Genomic DNA, 25,332 nt, shown 5'->3' with positions numbered 1-25,332 from the left:
CGCGAGAGGCGTCTGAGCTGACCGTGGCCTTGGCCCCGGCCTTGGCCCTGGCCCGGCCTGTCGCCCAGGGGGTCCAGGGAGTGTGAGCCTCCCTTCTTCTGCCCTCAAACTGCGGAGACTGAGTCACCCTTCTCCTGTGTGGGCCCCGTGCTGTGCCCGAGAGCTTCCCGCCCGCACCTGCGCGTCACGATGTCTCCCTGGAGGAGACAGAGGGCCCTCCCACCAGGCGGCTGCACCACGAGTGCTGTGGCCACCCGAGGTCCCGCTCTTGGAAGCCCAAGCTCCTAGCCACTGTGCAACGAGGGCCTGCGTTCCCGTCCCACTGGCCCCACAGATTGCCCCTGGTCCTGTCTCTCACCCCAGTGAAATGGGGACACTGGCCAGTTCCTGGAGGAGGCCCTGAGGGACAACCCCCATTTCCATGGGTCCGCTTGACCCTGGCCTCCCTCAGAGAAGAGCCTGCCCTGGCCATGTGTCCCCAGGTGGAGCAATCACGAACCCTCGCCAGGCACAGCCAGGCACAGCCAGGCACAGCCAGGCACAGCCAACCTGCAGATGGAACAAAGATCTGAGGCCGTCAGCCTCTGACATTGGAGGTTTTTCTTAAGCAGCAGAAACAAATTCAGTCCATCATTTCTGAACCACAGTATTTTCTTTCCTAAATACAATATATTTTCCATTAATGAAGAGACAGATACCTGAAATTTGAACATTTCATCGGCTGGGGCATTCATAATGTTACAGATCTGGAGAAGGATCAAAAACACAATTTCACCTGAAGTAGCCGAATATACAGCGTGGGTCTACAGTGGACGGGCCAAGCTGATGAGCATCTAAGCAGGCAAGGTGGGGCACATAGCCCTGCGGGAAGGGCAGGGGCGCCAGGGGTCAAGTGTAGGCTCTGGGGGAACTCACAAAGCCACTTTCTGCCACGTAGGTTGGAAGGCCACTGGCAAGGGCCCAGTGGTCGGCCGGGGGTGAGCTGTGGCGAGAGAAGCAGAGGGTCAGACAGACCAGGTGCTGGGTGATGCATGGGCCAGTCCCCTTCCCTGAGCTCCAGGTGGGTTGTGGGAAGCTGTCAAGGACTTGAAGAGGGTGAGGGGAGGTGGGGGTGAGTTTGGGGGGTGCCTGAGCTGCTTTGTTTCTCCCTTGCCCCTGCTGAGGCCCCTTGTCCCCCAGGACCCCTTTCCTGCTGGAGGCCATGTGCTCCATTCCTAGTCCCAGCCCTGGATCCCAGTCCCCGCATGGGGCTATTGGGTGGGGTCCTGCCGGGCTTATGTGGCCATGGAGGTCCCATGGCCATGCAGCCGTAGTGCTGGAAATGGCCCACTGCCATTCGCTGGGCTCTCCAGGTTGGAGCGCTGCCCTGACCTCCACGGGGCTCTGCTCTCCACGGGGCTGGTGCCCCTGGGGTGTGCAGAGCTGAGCTGGCTGAGTGAACCCAGGATGAGACCCCAAGGGCCCCACAGGCCCGTTGCTGCTGACTGGGGCACCTGGAGAGCTCGCCTGACCCCCTGGATGACACCCAGGGTGCTTCAGGCCTCCTCCTGCCCCTGGTTGGTTGCCTCCCAGACCAGCGAGTCAGACTCCCTCCCTGCCCCGCTCGCTGCCCACAGCCCAGGGGCGCAGCGTGTGCCTCTGACTCCACTGTGACAGCCCCGGCGGGGTGGTCCTGCCCCGGGAGATGCTTCTCGTGAAACCGGCACCTACGGGATGACTTTGATGTCTTCCTTGCCGTGGAGGATGTAGTCGATGACCTTGTAGAAGAGGATTTCCTGAAAAGCAGACCCAGCAGGCGTGAGGGGCTCCCCTACGGAAAGTCCTCAGGAGTTGGAGGAGCTGCCTGGACACACCGTGGCCCCACCACCTGCACCGCAGCACAAATGACACGCCGCATATGCCCACACAAGCCACAGGGGCACACACATGCTCTTGGTGTACAGGCTCGTGGACCATCAGTGACCCTCATGGGACATGCAAACTGGGTGCCATACCCCTTCACACACGCCCACACAACCCTTCCAGGCCTGTGCAGCTGCGATACACACACACACACACACACACACACACACACACACACTAATAACCATGGCAAGTCACGGTCACAGGCGACCCTTCTGCAGCGACTCTTGTATGCACCGAGCACACAGACCTCACAGCGTCACTGGGATACCCTGCTATCGCCCCATTTGACAGGGAGGAAGGCTGAGGCATGGCCAGGCTATGAAGCGTGACCAGGTGGCAATGAGTGGCAGAAATATCCGCCCATGTTCCTGTCCCTTTCACATCCCTCATGTGGCACCACTTGTGATCGCCCCCATGTGGCAGATGCTGCAGTGACTTAGGAACAGGGCAGCAGGAGGACTGGTCCGTCAGAAGAGACCTTGGCCATTGCAACCAGACCCACAACCCTCATCAGACCAGTCCTGGCCCCGGCCCTGAAGCTCCGCAGCAGTTGTGGGGATTCACTTGAGGACCTGCCCTCTTGGGTGGTCAGAGGCCAGCCAGCCCCCAGCCATTGTTCCCACCCCCCACCCCCTTCTCCTAGCCCTCTCTCTCCCAACCCTGGTTGGGCTGGGACAACCCCCTCCTGCCCTGGAGTTGGAGCCAGGAGATTGGGGGTGTGCGGGCAAGGCCTGTCCCCCACCACCCCGTGACTCACACGGCCGTCAGGTGTGCGTGGGCCCGAGTAGGGCTGGGCTTCTCCCATCAGCACAGGCCACACATCAAAGAATTCCTGGGCAGAGAAGAGAAGGGAGTGAGTCACTGAGTCAGTGCCGGGCAGGATGAGGTGGGCCAGGAGGACCGTGGGTGCCGAGGCCTCACCTTCTCCTTGGTCATGTCCAGAAGGCCTACCGAATACCGGTCGCAGTTCAGATAGGCCCGCACAGTGTAGAAGGCCTTGTGGAACTGCCTCTCAATGTCTGTCAGCTCCTCAAACACCTTGTTGGCCGACCAGAGCAGCACCTGGGGAAGCGACACACCTGTGGGCCCAGGGCCACACCTACCCACACCTGTCTGCCCATGGCTGCACCTGGGTGTGAACTGTCCCACTTGAGACACACATTCACACATGCATCTGACCATGGGACCCCAGGGGGACACGGATCCACGGTGCGTCTCTGCAGAGCGCTAGCACCCAGGGTTTGGTCCCAGCACAGCGACTCTGTTCCCTGCCTCAGTGGCCCTGGAAACAGACTGGAAGGGAAGGTCTCCAGGCCTTAGCCACATCCCTGCCACTCACTATCTGGCGCTGGTCCAGGCTGGATTGGCGAATGAATGAACGAAAAGCGAAATCAATTGCCCTGAGCTTGAAAGGCAAAGATCTGACCAGCCAGCCCTCCGTAATTAGCCTGTGAAAAGCTGGGGCTTGAGAACATGGCTTATTTTCTGGACGCCCAGTGTTTTTATGGTCTCTGCAAAGAGAACTGAGCATGACTCACTGACACGCTCTAGAAGGCCCTGGCCAGATCCTGCCTGGACACTGACCCGGGACTGGGCCCCAGGCTGCTGTCCAGGTCCACCCGTCAGGCTCTTCTCCCCACTCCTCAGCCACTGCCCACGGGCAGGTCCCTCTAGGCCCCAGCCTTTGACATGCACTCACCACCCTCGTGTCTTCGGACCTTTAATGAGGGTGGCCAGTCACCCAGCCCCTCCTCTGCCCCTGCAGTTCTTCCCTGCAGGGCTCCTTCCTGCCAGCCCCCTCGGGGCCCTCTGCTGCATCCTCCCCTTTGCTGTCACATGCGGGGTGGGCTTTGGAGACTTGCCCGTCCCAGCATCACCAGGGGGCAGCCCACCGCCCTCCCTTGTGGCGGAGGCTTTCCACCGGCCCGGCCCATCTCACTCCCAGTGACCAACCACACGCTGGCCAACCACAGGGCCTTAACACAGGCTCTGTCCTCTGCCTCCGCAGCCCTCATTCCAGAGACTTCTCTTTCTTGAGTCTCAGCCTCAAGTCGTCTCAAGTGGGCCCTCTTTGAGCACCAGACCCCTGCAGCCCCTCTCGGACCTCGGAGGTGGTCGGTCTCCTCGTCTCCCCACTCGACCAGCTCTGCGAGGTCAGGAGGCCTGGCGTCTGCCAGGCCAGGGCAGCGCCTCGCCCGAGTGCTCTGTGTGCACTCGTCCAGGGCATGGAAGGAGGTGAGGTTTGCTGCTCTAAGGCAGAAGCTCTGAACCCCATGCCTGTAGCCAGCTGCCAGCTGGAAGTCTGCGCACCTGTATCAGGAGAAGGCGGGCCTTCACAGTCACTGCCCCACCGCCCTGCATCTCCTTCATCTGTCAGGGGTGACTAAGCACCTTGGCACCCACAGCCAGTGGCCTGGAAATGAACGCACCCAGCACAGAACTCCCCAGCCACATGTGCCCCGTGCAGTGGGTAACGGTGCCCATCTGCCCCTCCCCTGCTCTCTGACCTTGGGAAGGTTGGCTAACTGAGACCTCAGCTTCCCTGCCTATAAAATGGCATAATGACGTTCTGCCCTCAGAATGCTGGGAGGATTAGAGGTGGAACAGGTGTCAGGCCCTCAGGAGCCCCGCGTGAGCGTGTCTGAGCATGTGTATACATTGGTCACCTGTGCATCCACCCCACAGACACTCACTGAGCTCTCCCTGGGTACCAATCCCTGTTAGGGACCAGAGCCCACATCACAGATATCAGGGTGGAGTGGTCCGGGGCTCAGAGGTGTCCTGGACACCTGAGCTTGGGGCCGGGTTGTCTGGGCTGCACACCTAACTTTTGAGCCATCTGGGTATTTCAGTCCCCAGATATGTCCCCTAGGAGGGGGACATTGAGGAGGGAAAGGGCTTAGGCCTCAGAGCACAGCCTCTAGGTGACACCTTCCACTCCTCACATGTCCCCTCCTCTGTCCCAGTGAACCCCCAAGGACTACTTCCACGCTGGATGCTGCTCTGAAGCTGGTTCTGTTCTGGCCCCAAGGAAACAGACTCCGTGGGTCAGGCAACGGCGTCCACGGTGATCTGAAGTCAGGCAGCCTGGCCCTCTCCAGGCCTCTGCTCTCCATCTTCCTGTTTCCGTTTTCAACTTAGGCTGGTGTGTGCCCTGAGTGAGCGAGCACAGGCGTTTGGGGAGCAAGCTGGATGGACTCTCAGGTCAGCGTGCACCTGTGTAGCCACCACCAGGCCAGGACTTGGAGCATTCCAGCCCCAAGGAGGTGCTCTGCCCTCAGCCAGCACCCCAACTCCTCCTGGCACAGCTAGTCTGACTGTTGAGGTTGAAGGGCTCCAGAATCTTGTATAAGTGGCCTCATGCAGCCCCTGTCCGCTGTCACTCTGGGGTGATTCTTCTGGAGCCAGTCTGCTCCTCCCTCCCATCCGGGGCCTTGAACGGCTGTGGATCTTGGTGTCTCAGTGGTGCCCCCAACACTCTGTCTCCCACTCCCCGGTTCTTCTTGGTCCCCGCCCCCACTCGTTACATTAGTTACAGGTCTTCTCAGGCCAGCCCCCACCCTCACCCCCAACTCCAGGCCAAGGAGAGCCCCAGGCTGGCTGACACCCTCCAAGTTGTCTGCGGGAGATTAGCAGGCCGGAACCCCCAGTGAGTGGCCTTTAGGGTCAGGGGATGTGATCAGGCTTTCCTCAGAAGCTAGAAACCCTGATTTTTATGTAAAATCCTGACTTTAAAATGTTGGAGGCTTGTTAAATCAAGCTAGTGTCTTGTGCTCCATATTTTATGCGACTACGACCCCAGGTGATTGCTGGAGCAACTGGGAGTGTGTGGTCAGCCAGGCAGCTGCAGGATTGCCCTTCGTGGATTCATCAGGTGTGTCCTGGCTTAATTTTCCAAGATGAAAGCGGGTGAGGGATGACCTGGTGACACTGGAAATGAGGGGCTTCCAATGGCATTTGGGGACAGAAAGTACAGAAGCCCGCACAGCCCCCAGAAGCAGAGGCTGGCCTTGTGAGGCCTAACCTTCTGCTTACACCATGGGAGGGAGGTGTCAGTGCGCCCTGAGGGCAGGGGACCGTTGGGAGGGGTGACCCCAGGGAGCGCCCAAGGCTCTTATTTAGTGGCAAGTTCGTGAGAGTTGCTCGTTGAATCTTGAGGAATTTTGAGAGTCCGTTGTTAAACAGAGTCACTATTCAAGTTAAGTAATGTTAACTTAAAAATTAAGAATATTGTATTAAGTCAAAAGTCATAAATACGCCAACTCGCTTTTCCTCCTTACTTCACTACTCTTGAGGTTTCTGACAGGGAAAGAAGGTCCACAGTCCAGCACGTCTTTTCCCATCCTCCTGCCCAGCGACACCATGGTGGCAGCATCATCGATAGAAACTGGCTTGTATTGCCCAGGATGGAGAGGCCAGGCAGCCCCATTTTGCTGCCTCTGGGCTCACATATCCTGACTTCCTAACGCTTCCCCTGGTTGACATATCAGGAATATGAGACCAGCATTTGAGCCCCTGTGCTCTCTGTGTGGCTTCGTGAAATGGGAGGCTGCCCACGCTGTCCTGGGAGGGCTGTGCACGTGCTCAGGCTTCACACCAGCCAGGGGGTCATGGATGAAAGCATAGCCTGGAAGCAGGGGAGGTCAAAGTCCTTCACCTGTGAGCCTTTCATCTAGCTATTGGTGCAACACACACCGTCAGGCAATGGAAATCATAGCTAAAACGGGCCAGTCAGCTTGTTGTGATAGATCAGAGAGAAATTCCAATATCCCAGGGTCAAAACTTTGATTTCCTTATTGTGTCCACGGCTTTGATGCTCTCAGAAATGGATTGATGGGAGCTGCTGAGCCGGAGTCCACAGGGAGAGTGAGCAGGACCGACAGTGGCTCTTGACTTGGGGAGGGGCAGCAGCACCTGAGGGGACCTGGGACCCCAACAGCTGCTAAGGTTGGGGGAAGAGGGTGTGGGCACCACACTGAGAACTGCTTTTCTTTCCAGTCAGCTCCTCCCCCACAGCACCAGGAAACGTGGGAATCAGTCTTTGTTTATTTTATTTTCTTTAGGGCTGCAGGTGCGGCACATGGAGGTTCCCAGGCTAGGGATCGAATCAGAGCTATAGCTGTTGGCCTACACCACAGCCACAGCAACGCGGGATACGAGCCACGTCCACGACCTACACCACGACTCACAGCAATGCCAGATCCTTAACCCACTGAGAGGCCGGGGATTGAACCTGTGTTCTCATGGACACTAGTTGGGTTCATCACTGCTGAGCCACAGTGGGAACGCCAATCTTTGTTCATTTTAGATTTTTTTCCTTTCAAAAAGAGCTGGGAGTAATTAGATTTCTTTAAAATGCCGTTCAGAGTTTAAGGTCTCAGAAATGCTTTCTACTGGGATTAGGCAATGTCTGAGTGGAAATCAAAGGGCTTAATTGAGACACGAGTGTCTGTTGTGGGAAGTCCCCTTGAGAAGCCCCACCTACAGCACATCTGCTCACGTGTGTCGTCTGCAGAGCTACAAACAACAAGTTTCCAGAGAGTCTGTGTTTCCTAAGTGTCAGAAATTCATTTGCTGGAATGGCGTTTATTGCCTGCTGTAGGTTAGGGTGTAACTGGACGACAGAACAGACACACATCCCCAACTTCTAGAATTCACTTTCTAATGGCAAGGGCAGTGGCTAGAACATGAACAAACCAGCCAACCAGATGGCCTATTACAAAGATATGAGTAAGTGTAGGGGACACAACAGGTGGGCTTGGGTAGGGAATGCAGGGCTGGAGTGCAAGGGGTGCTCTGGTGGGGGCGATCTCACCACAAAGGGGCCATGGGCGTGTGGGACACAAGGGGCCATGAGCATGTGGGACAGTGCTCTTTGCCGAGGGACCAGCAAATACAAAGGTCCCTGAGGGGAGCATGCCTGGGGCGGAATGGTGGAGTGAAGAGAGCTGAAAAGGGGCAGGGGACTGCAGGGGAGACCTTGAAGGCCACCCAGTGACACAACCTGTTTTCAGAGTATGGCTCTGATTTCCGAGTTGGGGTGGCTGATGAGAGGTGCAGAAGGAAAGGGACCCCAAGGTGGAATGCATGAGGGGGAGCAGAAAAGTGGGAGTATCTGCAGAGGGAGCTCAGGATACGACAGATGAAGAATGAAAAGCCCAGCTTCTTCTGAGATCTGACTTTCCTGGAGGGAACACCACCCCCCTGGGTGAGATCCACTGAGGGAAAGTGTGTGGGGGGGTGGGACCCAGAAAATGCTCCCAGACTTGCCTCCCCAAAGCCTACACCTGGGGCATGTGGGGTTGAATTTGAATCTTGGCCTGAGTCCACCGTTTTGGAGCTGCTGATAAGAATTTGGGGAACTGTCCTTATAGCAGCAGTTAAGGGGCCTTGCTGAGAGAAAGGTGGGAGGAAGGAAGCCTCAAAGCAAGGGTAGAATGAGAGGCGCTCAGAGACCAACCTGCCCCACCAAGGGAGATGGGCTAGACCTCACCTAGAGAAGAAACATACACAGTGAGAAGAAATAAGGCTGGTACACACACCCCGCCCCACGTTGGACGAAAGGCACGAATCCTGCCATCCAAGAAGCTCAGCACACACTGAGCAGGGTGAACTCAGACACCCACAGTGAGAAACAGTATAATCCAGCTGCTGAAAGAAAGAGTGTCTGGAGAGCGGCAAGAGGAGTGACTCAGCACATGCAAGGGATCGTCAGTAAGCTTGTCAGTAGATTTCTCATCAGAAACTTTGGGGCTAGAGGCAGTGGCCTGACGTATTTGAAACGCTAAAAGAAAAAAAAAAACCCTATCAACCAAAAACCCCATATCTGGCAAAACTGTCCTACAAAAGTGAGGGAGAAATGAAGACATTCCCAGAAAAATAAAATTTGAGGGGGGTCATGACCATGAGACCTGCCCTGCAAGAAATGTCCTGTAGATGAAATGAAAGGACCTTGAAATTCTGTGGAGAAATAAAGATCCCAGTAAAGATAAGTACATGGGCAATTATAGAAGCTAGAATGACTGTAACAATGAAAACTATAAAACATTGCCAAAATAAAGACACGAATGCATAGAAAGACATCCTCTGCTTATGAATTGGAAGACTGAATATTGTTACACTGTCAATACTACCCAAAGTGACCTACAGATTCAAAACGATCCCTATCAAAATCCCAATGATGTTTTTGCAGAAATAGAAAAGTCCATTCTGAAGTTCGTATGGAAGCTCAAGGGATCCTGAATAGTCAAAACAATCTTGAGCAAGAATGAAGCTGAAAGACACATACGATTTCAAAACACAGCCCAAATCTACATTAATCAAAACATGTGATATTGATATAAAGACAGACATAGACCATGCAAAAACTCAGAAGATCCAAAAAATAAATCCTGGTGTACATGGCCAAATGACTTTTGACAAGAGTGTCAAGAACATTCAGTGGGGAAAGGACAGTCTTTTCAAGAAGTTGTGCTGAGAAAATTGGGTATCCACATGCAAAAGATTGAAGCTAGAGGAGTTCCCATTGTGGTGCAGTGGGTTAAGTATCTGGCGCGCTCTCTGCAGCAGTGTGGGTTTGACTCCCAGCCTGGCACAGGGGGTTAAGGATCTGGCTTTGCTGCAGCTGTGTGTAGGCTGCAGCTGCTGCTCAGATTCAGTCTCTGGCTTGGGAACTTCCATATGCATGAGTGCAGCCAAAAAAAGAGTGAAATTAGATCATTACCTCACATCATAAACAAAAATAATTCAAAATGGATCAAGACCTAAATGTAAGACCTTAAGTTATGAATTTAAAAGAAAACTCAGAGGAAAAGCTTCATGGCACTGGGTTTGGTAGTGATTGCTTGGATATAACATCAAAGACATCAGCAACAACAACAACAAATAGATAAATTGGACTTTCTGAAAACTGGGAAATTTGTGAATCAAAAGACACCATCATCAGAGTGAAAAGGTGATACACAATGGGAGAAAAAAATATTTGCAAATCATACGTTTGATAAGGGATTAATACCTAGATTATGTAGAGAACTCCTAAAACTCAGATACCACCACCACCACAACAAAACCAAAGAGCCAAATTAAAACTGAGCAAAGAACTTGAATAGACATTTCTCCAAAGAAGATATACAAATGGCCAATAAGCATGTGAAGAAATGACCAATATCACTAATCATTAGGGGAATGCAAATCAAAACTACAATCAGGGAGTTCTCGTTGTGGCTCAGCGGTTAACAAACCTGACTAGCATCCATGAGGATGCAGGTTTGATCCCTGGCCTTGCTCAGTGGGTAAGGATCTGGTATTGCTGTGAACTGTGGTGTAGGTCACAGACGTGGCTCGGATCCTGCATTGCTGTGGCTGTGGCATAGGCCAGCAGCTGCAGCTCAGATATGACCCCTAGCCTGGGAACCTCCAAATGCCATGAGTACAGCCGTAAAAAGACAAAAGACAAAAAAAAAAAAAAGAAAAAAAACCAAAACAAAACAATACAACTACAATCAGAACTAACTAACGCCTGTCAGGGTGGCTACTGTTGAAAACAAACCAAAACGAGAGTTCCCTGGTGGCCTAGTGGTTAAGGATTCCGTGTTGTCACTGCCATGGCTTGGGTTTGATTCCTGGCCCAGGAACTTCCACATGCTATGGGCATGGCAAAAAAAGAAAAAAAAAAAAAAAGAAAAAAAGAAAAAAAAAAAAAAAAAAAGAAAGAAAGAAAGAAAGAAAGAAGAAGAAGAAGAAGAAAAAAAACCCCAGAAAACAAGTGTTGACAAGGATGTGGAGAAATTGGGACCTCCTGTGCACTGTTTGTGGGAATGTAAAATGGTGCAGACACTCTGGAGAACAGTGTGGACTTTCCTCAAGAAATTAAACAGAACTACCATACGATCCAGCAATTCCACTTCTGAGCATACACTCAAAAGAATTGAAAGCAGGGTTTCAAAGAGATATTTGTACCCCCATGTTCACAGTAACATTGTTCACAATGGGTAAGATGTGAAAACACAGATGTTCATAAGCAGCTGAACGGATAAGCAAAATGTGGTCTATACATAGAGTGGAATACTATTCAGCCTGAAAAAGGAAGCAAATTCTGTTATATGCTGCAACATGGACGAACCTTGAGAACATTATGCTCAGTGACATGAGCTGGTGACAAAAGGCAAATAATGTATGATTCCACTTATACGTGGCACTTAGAGTAGTTAAAATGATAGAAACAGAAAGTAGAATGTGGTTTCCAGGGACTGGGATGGGGGGCTGGGGAGTTAGTGTTTAATGGGGAAAGAGTTCCAATTTGGGAAGCTGTATGGCGTTCTAGAGGTGGATGGCGGTGGTGGTTGTAATGTGAATGTACTTACTACCACTGAGCTGCAGATTAAAAATGATTAAGACAGTACATGGAAACAATGGCGGGGGGGAGTAAAGGGATGGAGAAGTATATACCATGCTAATAGCAATAAAAAAAAAGCTGGAGAGGAGTTCCCATAGTGGTGCATCAGAAATGAATCTGACTAGGAACCATGAGGTTTCGTGTTCAATCCCTGACTTCGCTCAGTGGGTTAAGGATCTGGCATTGCTGTGAGCTGTGGTGTAGGCTGCAGACGTGGCTCAGATCTGGCGTTGCTACAGCTGTGGCGTAGGCCAGCAGCTGTAGCTCTGATTGGACCCCTAGCCTGGGAACCACCATATGCCGCGGGTGTGGCCCTAAAAAGCAAAAAAATAAAAAATTAAAAAAAAAGCTGGAGAGTAGCTATATTAATTTTTATACAAAGCCGAATTTAGAAGAAGAAAAATTTTCAGGGGTAAAGAAGGACATTATCTAATGATAAAGGGGTCATTTCTCCAAGAAGATGTAACAATCCCTGTGTAAGCACCTAACAGCAGAGCATCAAACGGCATAAAGCGAAAACTAATAGCACTGCAAGAAGCAGCAGATAAATCCACTAATACGGTTGGAGACTTCAACTTCTTTCAGTTAATTGGTAGATCCAGCAGGCAGAAAGCAACTAAGAAAAGAGTTGAACCAAACGGGACTGGATATAATGAATATCTACAGACCACTCCATCCACCAACAGGACCATAGGTATTCTTCTCAAGGTCACATGGCACATTTACCAAGATAGACCGTATTCTGGGACACAAAACACATCTTATCACATTTAAAAGAATTAAAATTATAAAGAATATATTGTCACACCACAGGGCAATAAACTAGAAATCATTAACAGAAAGATAGTTGGAAAATTCCAAAATAGGTTAAACGATACACTTCTATTTAATACATGGGTCAAAGAAGGCTCAAGAGAAATTTCTAAAGATTTTGAACTAAACGAAAATGAAAATACAACTTAACAAAATTTGTGGGATACAATGAAAGCAGGGCTTGGAGGGAAGTTTAAAGCAACGGTTGCCTGTATGAGAAAAGAAAGCCAATGAGGTAACCCCAGGAAACTAGAAAAAGAAGAGTAGTTTAAGACCCAAGGAAGCAGAAGAAAATAAGTAAGTAATAAATATTAAAACAACTCCATGCCCTAGATTTGATAATCTAGATTAAATACCTTAGATTAAATGAACATTTCAATGCCTTGAAAGACACAAACTACCAACACCCACACAAGGAGAAATAGAATAATCTGAACATATTTGTAAGAATTAAAGACATTGGATCGATAATTAATAATCTTCCAAAAAGAAAGCACCAGTCCCTCTTGGATTCACTGGTGAAATCTACAAGACATTTTGGGGAAGAAATTACACCAATTCCCTACAATCTTCTCCAGAAAAGGGAAGCAGAAGGAAGACCTCTTAACCTATTCTATGAGGCCAGCATTACCTCAATAACAAACCCAGATAAAGACATTATAAGCAAGAAAAACTGCAGGCCAAAATCTCTCATGAACATAGGAGTGAATATTCTTATCAAAATATTAGCAAAACCAATCCAGTAGTACAGGAAAATAATTATAATCCATGACCAAGTGAGGTTTATCCCAGGTGTGCAAAAATCAGTATCAACAAATCAGTCCACTCCGCCACATTACCAGGCTAAAGAAATAAAAAATAACATGACTGAATCAATTGATGGAAAAAATATTTGACAAAATCCCACATTCATTCAGAACAAAAGCTCTAAGCAAAGTGGAAGTAGAGGGGAGCTTGCTCAGGTAGATACAAGTTCTACAAAAACCTTGCCATGAACATCATACCTGATGGTGAGAATCAGGCTCTTTCCTCTAATCTTGGGAACAAGGCAGGGGTGCGCCTCTCAGGTCACACTGGAAACCCTGGCAAGCGCAGTAAGACGAGGGGAGGAAGGGATAAAACCGTCTTTGTTTGCAGATGCCATGATTTTCTATGTGAAAATACCAAGGAATCAGTTTTAAAAACTTTCTGGAACTAAGGTTGCGGGGTACAAGGCTGACATACAAGTTAGTTGCCTTCCTTCATCGGCAACGAACCATTGGAACTTGAAATCAAGAGCACAACACCACTTGCATTAGCATAAAGATTAAATACTTAGGTACACATTAACAAGTATGTACCGAGTCTGTACGCAAAAATGACAAAACTCTGAAGAAATCAGAGACGATCTAAATAAATGGGAAGATGTTCTCAACACAAAATTAGAAATCCCTTATTGTTAAGATACCAGTTCTTCCCAACCTGATGTATAGATTTAATCCAGGATCAATTAAGATGTCAGTAAGCTATTTTGTGCATATGGACAAACTGACTTTAAAGCTTATTTGGAAAGGCAAAAACCCACAAAATAGCCAGCACGACACTGCAGGAAACAAAAGGTTGGAGGATTGATGTTTTCAAGTTTAAGACTATAAAGCCGTAGTGATCTGACAGTATGGTTGAGAAAATAGGCACATGGCTCAATGGAAAGGGTGGAGAGCACAGAAACACTCACACAAATGCCGTCAACTGCAGTTTGACAAAGGAATGCGGAAATTCAGCAGAGAAAGCTGGGTCTCCTCACTAACTGCTGCTAGAACAACTGGACGTCATATGCAAAAAAAAGAAAAAGAAAAAAAAAGTGTGTGGAGATGCAGACCTCACACCTTTCACAAGATTAACTAATAGACCTGATTGTAAATTGCAAAACCATAAAACCGCTAGAAGATGACATAGGAAAAAATCTGGATGACTTTGGGTTGGTGAGGAGTTTTAAGATACAACACCCATGAAGGAAAAAATGTATTAAATAAGTTTATCAAAATTTAAAACTTCTGTTTTTCCAAATACATTGTTAAGAGAATGCAAAGACAAACTACACCCTTGGGGACAATATTCACAAAATACATACCTGATAAAGGACTTAAACTCCAATCTTACCCAAAAAACAAAAAACTTTAAACAATAAGAAAACAGACAAGCTGATTTTTAAGTGGGCAAAAGATCTGAACAGACACCTCAACAAAGAGTAAAATAGACAAATGGAAAATAAGTACATGAAAAGATGCTCAGCATCATTTGTCATTAAGAGTTATAAATTAAAACAATAGTAAGAAACGCCTATTAGAATGGCTAAAATCTAAATAACTGACAATAACGAAAGCCGACAAGGATGCAGAGCCAAGTCGTTGGTGGGAATGTGGGATGGTACAGCCGCTTCTTGGCAGTTTCCCACAAAGTGAAACGCAGTTATACCATATCGTCCAGCAATCACATTGTCCAGCAATTACTCTCCTGGGTATTTATTCAACTGAACTGAACTGAAACCTTGTGCCCCCTACAAAAACCTGCATACAAAAGTTTACAGCATTTTTCTTAATAATTGCCCCAAACTGGAAATAATCAAAGCGTCCTTCCATAGGTGAATGGATAATAAACTCTGATAATCTAGACATTGGAATATTATTTATCAGTAAGAAGAAATGGGCTACCAAGTCATGAAAAGACAAGGAGGAATCCTAAATGCATGTTTCAAAGTGAAAGAAACCAGTCTTCAAAGGCCCCACGATGCAGGGTTCAAGTACAAAAAACTCTACAAAAGGCAAAACTATGGAGACAGGGAAAAGGTCAGGGGCGGTCGGGGTGGGCAGAGGGGGCTGCGGAGGGTAAATAGGTGCAGCAAGGATTTTTTTTAGGATGGTGAGTTGATCCTTTATGAGGGCTGAAACGGTGGATACATGCCAGCATGCATTTGTCAAGACCTTCAGAAATGTTCAGCACAAAGAATGTACCGTGATATCTGGAAATAAAACAATCATTTAGTAGGTCCAAGGATTTTAGGAAAGAATGCAGACTGTGATGAGAAAGCACAAGAAACCTCCTCAAGGAAGGGGATGGAACAAGATTCTGACCTCAGTGTTTTTGGAAATGAACGGAGTCTGCGAGAGTGAAGATAAAGAACCACACGCACCTTCATGCTCCAGCCATGAACTTGTTTCCTGTGGGTCACAGGGTACAATTGTGACCCTGCTGGGCACATGCACTGGATGGACCATGAGCTAGATGGACAACAGCAGAAGGGACAAGTGGCGGGAGGGTGAGGAGGCCAGAACGACCTGTGCGGGGATCAGCAAGAGCTCGGTCTTAATCTGGATATGGATGGTTACATGCAGAAATAGGTACAGACGTGCGTATGCAGGCGCTGGTACACACGCACACACGCACGTGTACACACACACACACACGTCTCCTTGCTCCGTTAGCTGAGAGGGCCTGGAAGCTACAACGCTCTAAGCCAAGACCACCCTAAGGCCCAGGCCTCTGTTGCCAAGACGACCTCCAGCAGAAGGAACCAGGGCTCCTCGGGGAATGGGCAGGAAACAGACCGATGAGACAGGAGCGTCTAATAGTCCGGGGAGTGAGGTGGTGCGGAGCCCCCACGCCAAGACGTCTGCCCCCCCACCAACCAAACACCAACGACCCAGAGCGATGGGGTGGACAGGGCAGTCAGAGGGCACAGGAGCCGCGGAGGAAACACCTCGAACAGGGACATTGGTAAAGCCGCGCTGGGTCACAGCTTAGAGCAGAAAACCCCCTGTGTCCAGACTGATAGACAAAGTGTAACAGTGTCATAATAACCCTTCCGTGCAGCCCCGCCCCCACAGTGCGGGGGCTCACGGTCCACCTGGTGGCCTTTCTAAAGGCACCTCAGCCCTCAGTGGACCCCGCCTGGCCCTGAGCCCTGCTTGGCCACCTGGAGACCCAGCTCTCAGCCTCACGCTGCAGTCCACCTGGCTGATGCTTCAGCTCCTCCATGGCCTCAGGCTCGGCCCAGGGCACCCCCTCACTCCCCTGTCCCCCAGGGGCACCCTACCGCCCCTCTGCCCTGGCCACGGAGGGGGACAGGCCATGCTCCCAGCCCCGCATGGCCCCGGCCCACGGGAGGTCTTATTACAGGGCCCTATCGAGGGGCCTGCCTGTGGCCAGGAGGGCCTCAAGGGGCTTGGGTTGTCCTCACACGCCTGCCCAGACTGCTCGTCTCCCAGCCCCCACCACCCAGCCTTTCTCTCCAGACACTGAGATGAGCACAGGAACCGCTCATCACTTTAAACAGGTTTACAGCAGGTGACCGGGATGCAGACAGCATTTGCAGGCCGGGTGGAGAGTAGAGACGGTGCAGAGGGACCAGGCTACCCTCAGAGCCCTGAGGCTGAGCCCAAGGCCTCGCTTTGTACTGCTTTCCCAGCCACAGGCCCAGAGCGACGGGAGCTCCCTCTTGTCCACTCCCAGCACCACTCACTGTTTCTCCAAGACTCCCGTGGGTGGGGACACAGAGGCGGGAGGACATGGAGGGGACCTAGCCCCGAGTGCCCCACCAACTCTGCACCCACTCCCACAACCAAGGTCCACCCGGCTTGTATTGGGCCCTGTGCCTTCTTGCTCAGGGGGAGAGCAGATTCCAGGCCTAGAAGTGGTCATTCTCCTGCATAGCCAGAGGCAGAACCCGCCTGGGCTCTGCTGAGGGGTGGTGGGGCCTTCTGACCCTGCTGTCCATTCATAACTCATCGCTGCTCCTTCCAAAGAAGGTTGAGGCAGCTTCTAATGAGGCGCGGTGACCCCAGCATCTGCAGGTGCTCATACCGATTGGGCTGGAGGGGGAGGGGGACCCAGCCTCCAGCGGTCCTGGCTCCCCTGCTGCAGCTTGGCACACTCATAGCTCCACATTCAGAACCACAGAAGCTCCAGAGCCCGAGCCCAAGCCCTCGCTGGGTGCCCAGGTGCGCACGGCACCCTGTGTTTTTGGCCAGAGAGGCACACTCAGATGGAGACGGGCTCTGCTCTGAGCTCGGTGGCTCGAAGGGCCCGGAGCTCGTGTAGGTACCTGGCCTCGGCGCGTCTCGCAGTTGTGGAGGTAGTTCAAGTGGTAGATCTTCAGGTTTAAGGTGCCGAAGTTCAGATACTTCAGGAAAACCTGAAACAGCCATTTTAACAACAGGACTTAAAACCTTGGTTTTCAAATGAGTGCCCAGGTGCACCCAGAGGAGGGGCCGCACACGCAGCACGGACCTCAGCGTGCAGCCACGGACTTGCACACACAGGCCCACGTGCATGGGGATGTACAGATGCACAGAGGCACCCCCGGGGCCAAGCTGAGGAGAGGTGTACACGTGCAGACATTACCTGCCAGGCGCCCACCCCGCCAGGCACAGGACTGTGAAGGGGACAGACAGGCACGTGTGCCCAGAGGGCAGCCTGACACTCACATCTTCGTCTTCACTTGTGAAACACGGGCCGTTGAGCTTGTTCACAGCCATGATCACAGCCACGACATCTTTGCCGTTCATGACAGGTGTGGCCAGGAGATTCCTTGTCACGTAGTCGGTCAGTTCATCAGCAAAGGAGCTGAAGTGGGGACACTGAGAGGCAAGGGGAGAGAAGGGAGAGGCCATTGTTCTGTGGCCCGGGGTCAAGGCTAAGCTGTCCTGGCCAGTGCTGAGACCCAGGTGGCCAGGCCTGGGGTATTGGCAGCCCGGGAAGCACAGGAGGATGTGACCAACGGCTTGTCCTTGGGGCCACAGCCCGGCTCAGTCCCTATCCCCCTGTCTCGGAGCCAGTGGTCCCCAGCTCTCAACCCGCAGGCTCTGCAGGGTCCTTGCAGGCACCTCTCCACCCTGCACTCCACCTGAGCTGTGGGCAGACCTAGATGCTCCCATGTCTGCTGCATCTGGCCCAGCTGGACTTCAAGATGCCTCTTGAGCCTATCCAGCCCACCTGTCCCCAGGCCCCTGCTAGTCCAGGCTGCTGTCTCCTGCCATCTCCTCCTGCCACCTTGGCCCAGTTCCCATACCTGGGGACCTATCTGCCAGCCCCAGGCAGTCTTTTGGGACCATGCTCCTGTTGGCATCTGCTCTGTGGGTCTTCTTGCTTCCGAGATGGGACCGTGTCCCCTCTGGCTCCAAGAGCAGCTCCCACTGGCCTTAGAGCTGCTCTCCTGGACCTTTCCTTGTCAGAGACTAGTGAAAGGGCTTCTGGGTCTGTTTCCACAGGGACCAGACCATCTCAGCTTTGTTTTGGTCCAGAGTTACCAGCCTCAGGCCCACTGCACCCCGAACCTCACTCCCAGAAGCACCTGCCTTGTGTCCCCATTCCAAGGATGGGCATCCACCGACATCCAGAGCAGAGGGCCCTGGCCTTGGTGCCTCCCTCCCTCTCAGACCAGTGGGTCTCTAGGTCCTGTGGTGTCTCTAAAGTGGCCCAACTCTCCGTTTCCACTGCCCTGGTGACTGTAGCATCCCTGGGCCTGACTTGTGCTTGACATGGCTTGCCAAGTCCTGCTCCCCTCCTCCCTCAGCCTGGCTCCTGGAAGTTTCCCCACCCGGCCCCCACCACCCTCAACAGGGTCTAGATGCCTTGGTGACATGCCAGACCCTCACGACCTGGTGTCTCAGAGGTCACCGCACAGCTAGGTGCCCACCCTGAGCCTTATAAGACCCCTGTCTGGAGGAGGGGCAGGTCGGCCCTGCAGCCTCCCCCGCCGCCACTGCTGTCCGCCTCAGCCTTCCCTCTGTAAAGTGACCCCTGGACTTCATGACATACATATTGAAAAGGCGCCCCCCCCCCCTTTTTTGACTTGGCTGTTGCACTGCAGCTGAGATAAACAAGACCCTGCTGGTCCCAAGGGCTGAGTCTGGTGCCGTGGCCCTGCCCCAGGAAGAAGGCGTCCAGCCTGCTGGGCAGGTGGGGAGACAAAGGGGCTGGAAGAGAAGCAGAGCCCTGGGTCGGGGCACAGGAGACTTGAACCAGACCTTCAGAGACACCACAGCACGGGGGTGAGGCAGCTGAGGTGTCCAGGACGCAGGGGCAAGATGTCATATGGCAGAGGGAGGCGCTCAGTGTAGGCCCCCAGCTCCAGCCCAGCTTTTTTCCTGGTAATTCATGCTCCTGAGCCACAGGTGTCCCACTTCCTAAAAAGGAAGTGAGGGTGGAGGTAATCCCAGAGATTACAATATTCAGGTCGCCAGACCCAGGCTTGTTTGAGCAGATAACTTTAAGAGGATTGGAGCCGCTGTGCCAGGGGTCTGGGGGTCTGTCCACAGTCCATTTTCTACAGGAATGAGGGCACAGTGGCTGTTTTGGCAGAGGCCTGTCCCGGCAGGTGACTTTCTGGACTCCTTCACAGCAGGTGGAGGAGGCCGATCCAGCTCATGGTACCGGCTTCCGACTCCCAGACCCTGGACCCTCTCCGAGGCGGGGCTGGGAGAAGCGGGGGAAGGCCCCCAGCTCTCCCCGCCCACTGCAGCCTCCTCTCGGAGCCCCTGCCCCTCACGCAAGTCCAACAGGCATCATCCTCCAGCTAGACCCACCCACCCTGGGGCACTGGACCTCCCGGCACCCCCTGCCCCACACCCAGGAACGTCAGCCAGAACACGTCCTCCTGAAGCTCTCGGCTGAAGGCACTGCTGTCCACTCTGGACCAGCTTCTCCCGACGCAAGTTCGGGGGGCAGTGAGCAGCATGACCTCCCACGAGATGGTGAACTTAGGGCTCCGAGGTCCACCCCCTTTCTGGGCCTCCCACCAGCCCCTGCTCACACCCCTCCCTCCACAAACTCCAGTCCAGGGAGCTGTGGGTGGAGGGGGCAGTGGGGCCTGCCCAGGCCACCCACCCAGCCACCTCAGGGCTTCCCTCCTTCCTGGGCGCTCTGGCCTGGCGCCGCCCCCTCGCCTCCCAGGCTGCCTTCCGGAAACCCGAGGGTCCCCACACAGTGGAGGCTGACCCTCCCTCGCCAAGCCCCGTGCGGCCCGGGACCCACCTCCCTCACGTCCTCGACGTTCACCGTCTTCTTGGTCTGAGCCACGTGGCCCACGACCCCGATGTCCAGTGGGAAGACGATCTCCGAGTCCGCAGGCACCAGGCAGTCCTCTAGGACGCTGTCGGGCTGCACGCTGAAGAGGCGCGTGGCGAGCTCGGCCGTGCCGTTGCGCTGCCGGTACATGAAGAGGCTGCAGCGGTCGGCCTGCAGGATGGAGCAGAGCCGGCGCAGGAGCTTGAAGACCACGCGCTCCATGTTCACGCTCTCCTGCATGTCCTGCACCAGCTCGAAGAGGGCCGCGCTCTCTTCCACCTGGCACAGCTCTCGGAAGCTGGCACCGCCCTCTGGGCACCTGTCCTCACAGGCGCTGGCCACATTCTCGGGGCTCAGCTTCTTTCCAAAGTACTGGTCCGTGAAGCTGGGGTTCTGGTCCAGGAACTCCTGCACCTGCTCCTCGTTGAGGCTCATGGTGTCTGACTGTCTGTCCTGGAGAAGCCACCAGTCCCCAGAGCCCGGGGACCTCCAGCAAACACTGTCATCAGCAAAGCCTTTCTTAGTGCCGATTACCACACCAGCTGACTCGCCTACGCCTGCCCTCCCTCGCTGTAGGTCCCAGACTGCCCTCTTCCTGGGAAAATCAGAGTCCCTGGAATGGGGGCCACCGGGTAGAGTTCAAGGCCTTCCGCCTAAGGCAGGGGTCCTGGGCGGTGGGGACAGGCCTTCATACCCAACCCCGGAGAGGGTAATCCCACAGATGCTGCAACCCTTTTGCCTGAGGACGCGGGATGGTCCAGCAGGTGGCTCCTGGTCTCCTGGGCGCCCAGACTGGGGCTCAGCTGTGCTAGGAGGCAGCGCTGGGCAGGGCCATGGGGAGATGAGGGGGTGTGCAGGTGGGACCAGGGTCGGGGGGGTCTGCAAGCCCTTCCCTTCTCTTCTGTAGTGAGGAGGTGGCTCTTGTCTGTTAAGAGCCCGCAGCCTTGCCGAGAAGCCGTCTTGATGAACTCCCACCTCACGTCTCTCTTCTCGCGCTCACGTGTTGAGTCCTGCTTGTTGGGCCCTCCTTCATGCTGCTGGACCCTGTCCTCACATAGAGCCCACAACCACTGTGTTTCACGCATGGGATCACCCTGAGTGTCTGTGCCTCAAACAAGGACCCGTGGGCCTGGACTTCAGCCAGGGTCCCCTGCCCAGGGCCATGTCCAGCCTCCCTCGGAGTCAGACACATGGCCTCTGTGAGCTGTGGTGTGGTAACAAGTCACCGCTGAGGAATCACCCTGGGTCGGTCTGACTCCCCTGCAGCAGGAGTGCCCTTCACGTCACACAAGCGACTGCACTGTGTGTGCACACATGAGCATGTGTGCACACGTGTGTGCATGAGTGTGTGTATGAGTGTGCACATGTGCCCCGGATTGCTGGATGTTTTGGGGTAGGAGCTGTGTTCATGGCGTGGACCAGCCATGCATATCACTCAGCAAAAGCTGGGTGGGCACCTGGCTGGGGCTCGCCTTCTGTGGCAGCCAGAGGGGGGTTGCCGATTAGCCCGTCCAAGGGTGGAAGGAAGCAGCGGGGTTCAGATGGAAGGATGTGGGGCATCTCCTGGCCCAGGACCAGGAGTCACCAGGGACTGGTGGGGAATGGGCCTTAGTGTCTCTTTCTTTTTTTTTTTTTTGTTGTTGTTGTTGTTGTTGTTGTTGTTATTGTTGCTATTTCTTGGGCCGCTCCCGCGGCATATGGAGGTTTCCAGGCTAGGGGTCTAATCGGAGCTGTAGCCACCGGCCTACGCCAGAGCCACAGCAACGCGGGATCCGAGCCGCGTCTGCAACCTACACCACAGCTCACGGCAACGCCGGATCGTCAACCCACTGAGCAAGGGCAGGGACCGAACCCGCAACCTCATGGTTCCTATTCGGATTCGTTAACCACTGCGCCACGACGGGAACTCCTTTTTTTTTTTTTTTTTTCTTAGTGTCTCTTTCTTACGTTGCCACCTTGCTCTTAGCAGGGGTGCAGGTTTTGTGTGTGGTTCTGGCTTGCACCATACTGAGCTGGTAGAAATGTGTGCACACGCATTGTGGGCACACATGTGTGCACACGCATGTGTGAGGGAGGCCTGCGCCTCTTGCGCTTACACACATTTTCTCAGCATAGGTCTCGGTTCCCAGGGTCCTTCCGCCTGGGCCCTGGGCTGGCGCCCGGCAGCTGCACCAGCCACAATGGGCCCAGCTGGCCGAGCACAGGGCACCAGCCTCCGCTTAGTCATGCAGCAGATTCCTTTCAGGCATCCGCTCTGAGGCCCCCCACTTTCCTAAAAATAGTGAGTGTGCCTGGGGCGGCAGAGAGCGAGATGTGGGGGGTGGGGGTGGGGGCAGCTGCTGTGAGGGTGCTGCTCAGAACTGGGGCCAGGGCTGTGGGTCACCTCGCTCTGAATCCAGCCCAACAGCTTCCGGAGCCCCCCAGAGTGTTCTCTCCAGACTCTGAGCTGGAGCCCCCTCAAGAGGAGGACATTTGCAGACTCTCGGCCCACCCTGACCCACTCTCCCCTCTCCCCTCCAAGTAGGGCCGAGGAAAGTGGGGTGTAGGTGTGCCTCTCACCTGTGTGCCTGCTTCCAAGGCGCCTGGCTCTGGGCTCAGAGGCACCGCTGCTGGAGGATTAGAAGCCTTGGTGTAGAGTGGGTGGGGGCAGGAAAGTGCTGGCGCTAGTATGGAGCACCTGGGGGTGATGTGTGGGCTCAAAGGGAGCCCAGAGCTACTTCTGGTGGGTCTCGCTGCCCCCGAGCCTGCATCACTTGCAGGTGTGGGAGCAGAGGCCCGGGTGTTAGAGCCCTGAGGAGCCCAGACACCTGGCCACCCGGGTGTGTGTAAGTGCCCGGCCACCTCAGCGGCAGGGCTCCTTCCCCTCCTCCCACTTCTCAGTATGCCCACTGGTGGTACCTGGGCCCCAGTGCCCGCCGGGGGGACCTGCTGCATTAGACTTCGGTGTGTCTGGAGGTGCTCCTCCGGGCAGTGCCCATGAGACACACCTTTGAGATGTGCTGCGAAGCGCACACATGAGGTTCACCATCTCATGTGTTCAAGGGTCCGTGAGATACAACAGGTAATTTCTCCACAGGTGAACTGGAGGGAGTTTGAGGAGAAGTGAAGCTGCTTCTTCGCCAGGTTCCTACCAATTTTACCTGATCGCAATGTGGCCTTTTATTAGCAAGCGTGTCCTGGGAGCCGTTTTGATAGGGCAAGTCTCGAATAGCTCTTAATGAAGGGAGTTCCAGGTTCTTGCCTGAAACTGTGGAAAGGACGCGATTTCACAGGGAGCAGATGCCCTGAAATTAAAATGAACCAGCTCAGAGAAGGGCAAGAGACGGAAGGTGTGAGAAAGTTGGAGCTCACGCTCAGAAATCTCAACTTGTGGGGCAGAAAATGGACACATCCTTCAGGACCTTGGGCTTTCTGGGCTGAGTTTCACTGGAGGGTTTCCAGGGGAGCTGGTAACGCCCGGGGCAGGTGCTAACGTAGGGTGGGGCGGGGTGATGCGGGGAGACACTCAGACTCTGCCCCTAGGTCAGGGCGGGCACCTGTGTGGGCTGGGAGTGGGTGCGCGCATCCCCAGCCAGGCTGCCCCTCTGCGCCCACCAGCTGCCTGACTTCAGGGCAGACTCTAGCCAATGAGGATCTTGCTGTGCTGTTTTTGGTGAGAAAAGGTGACGTGTGCTGTGTGGCACAGGCCTGGAACATGATGACGTCCCGCTAAACAGGCCACAGAGGACCAGGGGTAGGGGAGGCTGGGGCTTGGGAGAGGACAGAGGTCACAGTTGAGAGGCTCGGGAGGGAAGGGTGCAGAGCTGGGGGCAGTGGGACGAGGGGCAAATTGGCCATAGTCTGGGGTCTGTGCTGATCTGGGGGGAGCTACAACCTGAGTGAAAACCAGTGTCAGACCCAGAAGAGAAGCAGGGCTGCTGCCTGTCATTCGGGCAGCGGTATCCGGGAGAAAATGGAACTTCCTCCCTTGTGTTTTGCGAATATTGGTGACCCCCTGTGGGCTCCCCTCCCCCCCCCCCCGGCAGCTGGCAGGATGGGCGGTGGGCATGGAGCCACTGAGTCTCCCAGCCCACCAGCCAGGAGCTGGCCCAGGTGCCAGACCTATGAGCGCAGTCATCTGCGACCATCCAGCCCCAGGCCAGCTGCCGGCTGACCACAGCTGTGATGTGACCTCAGGCAAGATGGGCAGAACTGCCCACCTGAGCCCAGCCTGAGCGACTGACCCATAGATCACAAGACACGAAGTTGTTTAAGCCACTAAGATTTGGGCCACTTTGTCCTGTCACACATGGCTGATTCCCTGAAGCCAGAGCTTGAGGCTAGCACTTCACAGGAGAGGTAGGATCCCAGGGGGCCATGGGTGGAAGGTGGGCCTGGTGCACGAGGAGCCACAGACCCAGCAGGCGTGCCCTTTGAGCCCCAGCGGGGCAGAGAAATGGCACCCCAGAACAGCTACGGGAGGAGGAACGACGGGCCTTGCTCACTGTCCCCACCACCTGTGGGGAACACGCCCAGCTCCGTGGGAGCTGCTTGGAAACCCAGGGTGGTGGTCTCCCGCATGGCCAGACGGCGGAGGAGAATGAGCCCTCCTGAGCACCAGGCAGGGCAGCAGCTGGTCAGCCCGTCAGAGGGGGCTGAGGTGGACTGGGGAGGGCTTGGGTCATGGTGACCACCCCAGGGCCACAGAGTGAGTCTGACGCCACGTCCCCAGTGGGTCACCACCAAGTAGGAGGCAGTTTGGCTACCGGAGTAGGACATGTTAGAAGTCACATAAGAAAACACGCCTTGTTGGAGAGCTTACAATGCCAGGCATTACACCACCAGCTGCCACAAAGGGGCTGGGAGGGGCAGGGGGCAGAGGCAGCCTTATCACTCCTGCTGTCTCCAGCCCAGGAGCTTCACATCACCTCCAGCTTCAGGGAATGGCTCTGGAGCAGGACCCCAGGAGACAGGCCACCGGGAGCCTGCCCATCACCATTTGTAGCAGCTGCACAGAATTCCATCGAGTGGAGGCTCCACAACTTACTTGCGTAGTCTCTGTTCAAGGATATTCGGGAGGTTTCCTTCTGAGTTTGAGGCCTGCTCTCTGCCCAGTTCTAGGGTGAACAGACAGGGGAGCATCATTGCCTTGGCTGCTGACAGCTCTCTGGAGAAGGCATGACCTCATGTGCTGCCAG

At 53.9% G+C, this 25,332-nt stretch overlaps 1 protein-coding gene across 1 annotated transcript in view; it reads right to left on the bottom strand.

Annotated features, from left to right (window-relative positions):
• PDE6B (phosphodiesterase 6B) overlaps positions 1-20,605 on the bottom strand; it is a 30,103-nt gene extending 9,498 nt beyond the window's left edge. Inside the window, exons 1-8 of the mRNA XM_021100811.2 lie at positions 20,123-20,605; positions 17,575-17,727; positions 17,193-17,282; positions 2,827-2,967; positions 2,663-2,737; positions 1,711-1,775; positions 916-982; positions 699-746 (exon numbers count right to left, since the gene is read on the bottom strand). Of these exons, the coding sequence (XP_020956470.1) occupies positions 699-746; positions 916-982; positions 1,711-1,775; positions 2,663-2,737; positions 2,827-2,967; positions 17,193-17,282; positions 17,575-17,727; positions 20,123-20,590 (1,107 nt within the window). The 5' untranslated portion in view covers positions 20,591-20,605. The remainder of the gene's footprint in view (positions 1-698; positions 747-915; positions 983-1,710; positions 1,776-2,662; positions 2,738-2,826; positions 2,968-17,192; positions 17,283-17,574; positions 17,728-20,122) is intronic.
• Between the last annotated feature and the right edge of the window lie 4,727 nt (positions 20,606-25,332).

Source organism: Sus scrofa, chromosome 8 (genome assembly GCF_054392235.1).
Source record: "Sus scrofa isolate SSC_HxYL_T2T_F1_AM1 chromosome 8, Sscrofa_HxYL_maternal_Yorkshire_Landrace_v2.0, whole genome shotgun sequence".
NCBI classification, from domain to species: Eukaryota; Metazoa; Chordata; class Mammalia; order Artiodactyla; family Suidae; genus Sus; species Sus scrofa.
Note: the sequence above shows the minus strand (reverse complement) of the source record. Positions and strands in the feature narration are given on the sequence as shown.